Genomic DNA, 9458 nt, shown 5'->3' on the forward strand with positions numbered 1-9458 from the left:
AACTAATCTACTTATGACTCTCCCTAAGGAGCATCTGGTGAACCTCTAACACTCCCTACCACTCTTTCTGTCGCTCCCTCTTCATCTATAATTTTTCCTTTCTCCCTCCTATCAGCTCAGTACCCTGTAATTCCAAATCTCTCGCCATTTCTAAAGCCTCCATTTCATCTAAAACTCCAACAAAAATCAAAAAATCTCCAACATCTAAGTCTTCAGCCCTTTCCGGTTGCCCTCCATCTTGACTTTGTCCCATCCTTACGTCCATCCCACTGCTCCTGCATCTAAGCTTTGCCACAGTTAGGAAATTGAGATTACTGGGATCCTATAGCCACGGACCACACGTTCCATTAGCATAATGAACAGACAGAGGGAAAAACGTGATGTGTGAGCACATGTTGTTGTGAGCATTGTATTTGTGTTTGTGTAGTTGGATTAAGGTCATTATTTTGGAGGTTAGCCTTTCAGATTTAGGTAAAATGGTTGGGAGGATAGCGAGTTGCGTCAGTAAAATACGGTTTAAATTCACCAGAAAAACCACATACACGCATGCACGCCACCAAACACACACACACACAACACACAATACATAACCCACACACACACACACCCTTAATGGATAAGGCAACATGACATCTACAGGGACAATCAGAGTGTGTGTGGTTTTTTCCACCCAAAAGTGGGTGGCAGTATTGGTCAAACTTTGAAGTTACTCTGGTTGAAACACACACAGCTGAATATTAACTTATTCGTTAAAGCATCAAGGACAAAAAGATACACTCTTTGCCCCTATACCCTCACTGACCTACTAACACAGAGGATGCATAAAAACTAGGAACTAGAATGATACAGGAATCTGCTGTGGTGATTTGTCTATGCTGACTAAATATAATGTGAGGGAGTTTGTGTTTGTTTTAAGTCGCTGGAAGGAAGTACTCAGATCCTCTCACTCAACGTAAACAGTGCCAATAGCCTCAAGGAAAAAATACTCAACTGAACGGTAAAAAAGTCACCTGCATTCCAAAATTGGACGTAAAAAGAACTAAAGGTACTCAAAAATAATCCTTCACTTGTTATTATATCATGTGATTACTCTTACCTTAAAGCATTACTGTGCATTTATGTTGTATCTGGCTTGATTTTATAAAGATATCATACATGGATCATAGGATTAATTTCTGTGTAATCTTACCCTTGATTCTCTTAAAGTATCTAGTACTATAGCTGCTCAATAAATGTAGTGGAGTACAATTTTGTATCTATGTAGTTGAGTTGAGAAGTATAAAGTAGCCATAAATTGGAAATATTCAAGCTACAGTACTTTTAATGCTACTTGTACTGTAATGTTGCTTTCAACCACTGGTTTTTTTTAAATTAAATTAAATGTGCTTAAGCTTTGGTTTAATTCTCTGGAATGATTCTCTCTGAATTAAACCAGCTTACTTTTAGCACATCCAGCGTATATGTTTTCTGTGGGCTTATTTCTGTCGTAAATGTGTGTCTTGGCGCTGGTGATGTGTGTGTACCCAGAGATCCAGTTCTGTGCAGGTCAGGAAAGCTCTGTCTCTTTCCAGCCCCCACCCGGCTCTCTGCGCAGGGGCGGGTGCGGCCCAGATGACCAGCATATTGACTCAGGATAGGAGGAGCACTGTGTGGGCAGGAGGGGCACGGGGCACACCACCATGGTCTGAGACACACGATGCAGCCATGGACAGCCAGGGAGGAGGGCCGAGAAAAAGGGAAGGGAGGAGAGAAGAGAAGTACGAGACCCGAGAGAGTAAGGAGCAGGTTGAACGAATGGAGAAACGAGGAGGGGGTCAAAAACCAGAAAAGGCACAGACAAAATAAATAAGGCGAAAGGAGATGGGATAGCAGAGGAGAGGGACAGAAGCAGCAAAATAGAGACAGGCAGAAATTGTAGGAAAGGAACAGGAGAAAAAGGAAAGAGGAAAAAAGACGACACAAGTCACACAGTGACCAGACAGAGGGTAGCAGAACATGTAGCGAACAGTATAATATGTAGTAAGTAGAATAAAGGGGGTGCGAATACCATACAGCTGGTGTACTCATGCTTAGAAGAGCTAAACATTGTGAACACAGTAATAGAAATTAGTCCATGGGAAGTGTATGAGGCATGAGACATGCATAGGTGGACGATATGTTGAAGTTATAGACTGATAAAGACTGACTTGAAGAACGAGTTGAAAGAAACACACACAGAAACTAGCCAGATGCCCATGGTAGGAAACCAGCACTAGAATTTATATTTAGCTAATTGTTAGTAGCAAAATTTTTTCAGTCTGTGGGTCAAACAATCTTAGGATAAACAAATCTCCTTGACTTCCCACAGCAAAAAATGCCATAACACCTGTCAGCATCATGAATTTCAACACCTTCTCTCACATTCATTAGTATTAATGCATCCTTCTGCCAGAATGTGGGTGGAACTACATGTCAACACTTTCCTATCTTTCAAATAATCTCAATTTCCACATCTGCACGTATAATCCACCACTCCATTGTGATACCCGGAGCACCTAGGTTTAAGTTTCTCAAGGATTCCTCACAGTTTCCTCCAAAAACACCAGTGGAAAAGATCTGAGTTCAGCACAAGATTCCACATTGCTTCTAATTAGCACTTTGAAAAAATGTGAGGAGTGGAGGAGTATTTTTTACCGTTCTTTGCCACGTCGACTAAGATACCGGGGGGGGGGGGGGGGGCGCGATACAGCAAGGGAAAAGGGCAAGAAGATGGTAAGTACAAGATGTAGAGCAGTGGTTAAAGTTTAATGTCCCTCTCTTCATCCTCTACATCACTTCTCCATCCAGCGCTCTCTCTGTCCTTTGCTCTGAACTGACATAGCTGAGCTACTAAGGACTAAAGAGAGGGATGTAAAAATAGGAGGAAGTGGACAAAGATGGCAGCATTAATCAGTGTGAATGTATGGATTGCCGCCATCCTGGGAGCCTGATAGCAACAACGGGTAAAAATAAAATTAATCACTCCTTGTATCCCCATGCAAAGCAGCCAACATCTCTAGCCCAAAGCCAGCACAGTTATATTGCAACACAGACCTTTTCTGTTCTGCTACCTTTCTGTCTGTCTTTTCTCTGAGACAAAAGATCTTGCTGAAACAAGGCAACCTCCCTCACTCTAGACTTCTGACCTTTTTCCGACTGTATCCAGGAAATAGGACACAAAAACACACACCACAGACACACACACACAGTGTGTCAGGTGAGGCTCCTGATTTCCAAAGACAAACCTGCAATCCTGAAGATGCCCCAGCAGATGGCACCCAGAGTTCCGAGAATGACATTGCTTTTGCACTTTCATCTAGAATAAGCTTTCTCATTGCTCATGAATACACAACAAACTTTTGAATTCACATACATTCCGGTATAATTACTCCATTGGTCTTGATGATTAACTAATGAAGCCAAAGTGAAAAGTGAAGTGATGGTGATGAAGCTGAGGATGAGGTGAAAGATGATGAAGTTAAGATGACTCCATTGGTTGAAAAGCTCAAGGGAACAACTTTGTGTGCATGGCCTGTCCACAGTTTGTGTTTGCATGTCTGTATGTCTTCAATGATTGACAATAACACAAAAACACTTTTGAAAGATGGCCAAATACTGGAAATATGAATAACTTGCAATTAAACATATATTCAGGAGTAGTTAAGTGTAAAATGGAAGACAAACAACAATGGAGCTACACAATATCTGCTTTGCATAATCTTCCTGAATGCAATGATCAGTTATGACCTCTGTTTTGACTCTCTCCGCCTACACCTTCATTTGCAAACCACTCCATCAGTTAATGCTTCTTCATGTACTGAAAAGGCTCCCAATTAAGTCGTAAGGTCTTGAACTGTTAGAGCACAAGAGAAACTGCTCTTTAATAACGTGGTTCGCCTGTTCCTGTGTGGTAACACACTAGCTGTAACAGATGTTTGGAGTCAAACAAATCACTGTGTGACTCCCAAGAGGGTTATGGAGGTGACACAATGACTCTTAATCATCATAATGACAATACACACTCTCTTGCTACCTTTTTTTAAAACTTTCTCTTCTGTATCTTCTAACTGAGCTACTGTGTTAACATGCAGCATATAAATATAACTCACATAGTATGACACACATACAAGTTATTTGCATGAAACATTTTTGAGCTTGTGTGTGAACTGCAATGCTTGACATAAGGGCTTGAGTATACCTGCATGTGACTGCACTTGTTCACGTGTCTCACCATTGTCCCTGGCTGCGGATGGCTCGTCCAAGGCCATCTGTTCTGCCAGTTCGGACAGGGAGTCGTCAACGGGCCGAGCGCTGCGTAGGGACATGGACAGCCTCCGCTTGATTATCTTCATCCTGTCCATCTTCTCAATTGCACCACCGGGGCCCAAAGGCCTGAGGGGAGGGGGGGGGGGACAACAAGCAACATCATCATTATCATCATCAGTGCCACCTGCATCCACATCATCATCATGGTCATTGTTCTCATTACAACCATCAACAGCTCGATCCACACTGCCCCGTTAATCTTCATTGTACAGTGAAACTACTGCAGTGCAGCCTCGGCGCATTTTCCACAGTTCTTTGGGCTCCCGATGATTGTGTTTGCTCACTCAGCGTGTGTTCTCATTGTTATGTATCCCAAGTGCAAACATTGCAGAATAAAAGACACAGAATGAGAGAGCAGACCCAGAGAGACAGAGAGAAAGAGAGCAACAAACAAAAAATTTACAAAAAAACATGTAAATGGCTGACTATGCAGCTCCCCAAAGGTTTCAGACAAGAGCAGTTCTCCCGGATGAGCTGTGATTGACATACATTTCACTGGCTCGTCCATCAACTATCCAAAATGAAGTCATGGTATTCCAACAGTAGACATGTACAGTATTCAAGTACAAAAAAAACTAGTACATAAAAGTACATACCATCTAGGACTGATTCTACGGTAGTCAGTTTAAGCTAGTATCCAAGTAACTACAGCCAAACAACTCTGATGGAAAGCTGGTTCCAAATACTGTATATACTAAATGTGGTTACAGGAGAGAGAGAGAAGCATCCCTAAAATAAATGTGAGGAAAAGCACATACTTTTCCAGCAAAGTGCTCTTTATATTCACAGTCGACCCGCCTATGTGTGTTGCGTATTTGCGTCATTCTGTGTGTACCACTTAACGTCAGTGAGCTTTCAACTTTCAAGTTATATATTGTTCAGAGTGCCCCTCAGCAGACATTTAGAATCTGGTTTATGTGTGTATGTACAGTATATGTGGTTTGCATGTGTGTATTTATGTGTTTTGAAGTCACTTTGCACGCCGTGTTCCTCTGCGCTCTGCTTTACTGGCCTGGAGGTAAAGGAAGCTATGGCAGAGTATTTCTGTCCCCCTTCCACTTCCTGCTACTCCTATCTAAGCCATAAGGGCTCGAGAGCTGACATGCACAAGTACACACACACACACACACACACGGCACCCACTGCCTTTCTCTTTGTGTCCAACCTTGGAGGCTTCAACAAAAGCCATTCATCCTTTCAGGCTCTCAGTCTTTCAGGCCTATTAGAGACAGCCAGTGCTCTGAGGGAATTCATACCCAGCGATCCTCACTCAGGACGACTGGCTTTTTTTCACTAGAAGAAGCTTAGGCGAGTATCCATTGCTAACAACATTGCCTCTGCCAATTTACATGAGCCCAGTTGGATGCGGTTTGCACCTCAGCCGGAGGCGTTTCTCCGAGACGAAAAAAAAAGTTAAACAGGGAACAAAAGAACGAAAGGAGAGCAACTCACATTCATTTCATAACATCCGTCACCCATGGATTATCAGTATGGAACGAATCTCCCTCCCCCTTCATTTACATGTTTTCCCAGAATTCACTAGAGAAGAAGCCTGCTCAGACAAGGAAATTGGGTTCTCCTCATGCAACCTTGCAGCAGTCATCCACTGATTTTCAGGAATAAATGACTCACATTACGGGGGAACAGCCGATAATACAATGTGCCACTTATTACCCAGTTAAATACCAGTGTTATCATTAACACACACCTATGCTTGCATCCAGGCATGCCCACACACACATACAGACGCACAATAATGACTAATTTCACAGTCTTCATCTTATCTCTGTTGAATTAGCATGAACTTTAATGCAGTGGAAATCTCATTACCCAGTGGCTCATAGAGGGAAAACTTTAGGTTATCACTGTATATTATATATGTAATTGAGATTTTCAACACTATTTCATGAAATATGGTGTTGTGTATCTTGTAAACAACTACACAAAATAGGCAAACAACATTAACTTTATAGAAATATTTAAGTATTAACTTTTTCAACTAAGTATTCATACTTTGTTTGTAAACTTTTCCCATCTTCTTTTAAAAAAATATTGTATGAAATACCAGATACACCCACTGAACATAAACATTTCTACCTGACAACTACATTTAAGTGGCTTTTTTAAATTACTTTCTATCACAGTTTTAATACCAAACTAATATTTTTGTATATTTGGATCTTTGTTGCAATGCTGCAATATTAGCTTTATGTTAATAAACTTAAAGCTATAGACTGCATTCAGTAGATATTTGAGAGTGTATAAATGTGTCTGTGTTGGTCAAAAAAAATGTTTTAAGAAGAATGAAGTGTTATGAATGTGCGTTGGATGTTGAGTCTTGTCTGGTGCAGATGGACGTGGCAGTGTGAAGAGCTTGGCAGAGGCACAACAGTGAGTGGGACGAGACATGTGGCTCCAGGCTGCAGCATGTGCAGGCCACACTCACCAGACACCCTGCAAACCACGAACAACTCCCACTAAACGGAGGGACACGCTACAGATGACAAAGCCACTCTCACTCCTTTAAAAACACTACCAGCACGGTTTTAGTTGTGTTTGAAAGCAATACAATGAAGTGTTAATGAATTTGCCAGCAGTGTAACATGGGCTGCACAAACACAAACACTAAAGAGCAAAGGTTAACAGGGTGAGTGATACACAGGAGTAAATAATAAAACCATCTCCACTTGTGTATCAAGTTATTTGTGTGTGTCTGTTCGCCTGTGAGCATGTGGACATGTGTTTCCACATGTGTGTGTGGGTGGTTGCTTGGATGTGGTTGCATGGAGGTGAGGTGAAGTGACACACCCCTGAGGAGGACAGGAGGAGGAACATGGTCTGATTTATTCAAGACACACACCATTTGGGTTGCTAGGTTACAGGCCCAGGCTGGAACCGCAGTTTGTGTCTCTGAGGTAAAGAGAAAAAGAAAGGAGGCAGAGAGAGGCTAAAAACTGGGAATTCACATCTCTCTATCTCCCCTTTCTCTGCCACCAGGCACACACAGACACACACATGCTCGTGTCAGCTATAAAAACTTCCAGCCCTCCAGTGCTTGGGATGCCACACAGTGCTGCAGCATGCAATCCCTGCCAGCCTTGCTCTGGGATTCCTCTGCCAAACACACACAGACACAGAATTTACTTTAATCAGTACAGAAGGGACGCCAATATTTAGTTTTAGACAGATGTCGTCTTACCTCATTTCTTTCCTTTTCATCACAAACAAACAAGCATTCTTCCGCAATTCAGTGGCACATGAATCATACGCATGCATGCCCTCACATACAATGTGGCAGAGTGGAATGGGCACTCAGTGGCACTCCGAACGCTGCTTGGCGCAGCGGCCTCAGGATGCATGAGTAATGCACGAATCTGCCCAACTACAGAACCCTACACACATCCACACAAACACGCACACATGAACCAACAGATAACCCGAAAAGTAGTCCATTCTCCTTATAAGCCAAATGGCTCCTCCTAAGCAGCTCTTCTGTCACTTAACCTAAATCTCCTGAGTTAGATGAGGAGAAGGAATTAGACAAAGATGATGAATGAATGAGCAGAAGCACAAGATTGCAAAAGGACATGGCAAAATATCTGAAATGCCATTTCCAGCCACAAGAGGAGGAAGGAGAATAGGGTGTCTGTCTCCATGATTTTCAAATTGCTGTTCCAAGTAATGATCTGTGCTCCACTGTTACTTATTACATTAGACAAAACTTTTCAAACATGTGAATGTCTACGTGTAAAATTAGCTTTGAATAATGCATCTGGAAGACTGGATTTTGTAGAAGGTCACATGATATGAACATACTGTCATGGTATGATTGCAATGAAAACTGGCATAGGATAACATTGAAGAAATACAGCCATTATTTAATATAATTATGCATTATTATTACTGACCACAATGGTGTGCAACTGGGTGACATTCAAAACAAGAAGACACAGATACAAGTGCATCCTGTGCAACTGCACAGTAATTGGTTTTAGGACATTAAACTGTCCGAAAATAAGACCATGCACAAAGCCAAAAACACATGCATGTTACGAACGTTATGAAATTCTGTATTATGTTTATAAAGACTGAAAAATATATAAGGAGGCCCTTACCCAAACTGTATTAAATGTCCCATTATTGTAAAGACAGCATAGGCCATGCTATGCAGTAATAAAGCAGGCCTATTAGGCTATTATTGGTTTGGGATTGTTAGTGATTTTTCTTTATCAGAGTGCAACTGCAAAGGCATTGACGGATGCGCATGATTTTCAATCCGGACATCCCACCCTGAGACGGACATAAATAATTTAGTGCGAGATGATACTCCCAACACGCTGCTAACAAATGAAGTGTCCAGAGCCTTTGCTATTGGCAATAATTGTTCAACCTGTGTTGGTGTTAGTATACTACTTGCCAACAGCGAGCACCCACGAGGTTATCGACAACACTGCAGGACCGTAAGACACACTGTCACATTTGCGGACGATCCCGATATCCCCATGTAACGAGACATGGCTGCAGGCAGAGCGCACATAAGTGGGCAGCGAGCAGCATGTACCGTAAATATCACGGGACTCAAACCAAATACGCAGCGGTTCATGTCGGGCCCGGGCTGGCAGAGGTCCCTCTACCTTCCGGGCCTTTTGCGTTTTCGGTCAGTTCCTCTCTCCCCGTGTTTTCCTGACGCAAGTATCCGGGAGGAGGGGAGTCGGGCAGGGCAAAGAAAAGTTACACAGCCACCCGGCCGACTCAGAAACTCCATGGGAATGAGAGTGGGATCACCTCCGTGGGTATCCCGACGTAATGACTGTGGATTTACACGTTAGGACCCCCGACACCATTATAACATGTCAATATGTTGGTTACACTTGGTGTCCTCATCGCTATGTATCACTTTTTATCTGCTACCGTGGTCACTTTAATTTCCCCACTGCGATTCGGATTTTCAGAGTGATATTTGAAGAGTATCCAAGTGTCCACATTAGTTCCACATAGACGCGCACTTACGCAATAGAACCCAGCCAAAAAAAAAAACTCACCACAAATACCTTTGTTTTTTTAAGAGCCGGAAAAAAAAATAAACTCCACCTGCAATGTCAGGTGATAGGACA

At 42.4% G+C, this 9458-nt stretch overlaps 1 protein-coding gene across 12 annotated transcripts in view; it reads right to left on the minus strand.

Moving 5' to 3' along the window:
• LOC118324174 (cyclin-dependent kinase 17-like) overlaps nucleotides 1-9458 on the minus strand; it is a 40173-nt gene that overhangs the window by 30204 nt on the left and 511 nt on the right. For 7 of the 12 annotated variants that reach the window (XM_035656342.1, XM_035656343.1, XM_035656340.1 and 4 more), the window contains exon 2: nucleotides 4217-4410. In XM_035656342.1, the coding sequence (XP_035512235.1) occupies nucleotides 4217-4379 (163 nt within the window). In that variant the 5' untranslated portion in view covers nucleotides 4380-4410. Of the gene's footprint in view, nucleotides 1-1523; nucleotides 1551-4216; nucleotides 4411-9458 lie in introns of those variants that run through there. The other 5 variants (XM_035656346.1, XM_035656349.1, XM_035656345.1 and 2 more) reach the window with 2 other exon arrangements.

This window comes from Morone saxatilis, unplaced genomic scaffold, assembly GCF_004916995.1.
Source record: "Morone saxatilis isolate NCDOM2014 unplaced genomic scaffold, NCSU_SB_2.0 Contig15, whole genome shotgun sequence".
Taxonomy (NCBI): Eukaryota; Metazoa; Chordata; class Actinopteri; family Moronidae; genus Morone; species Morone saxatilis.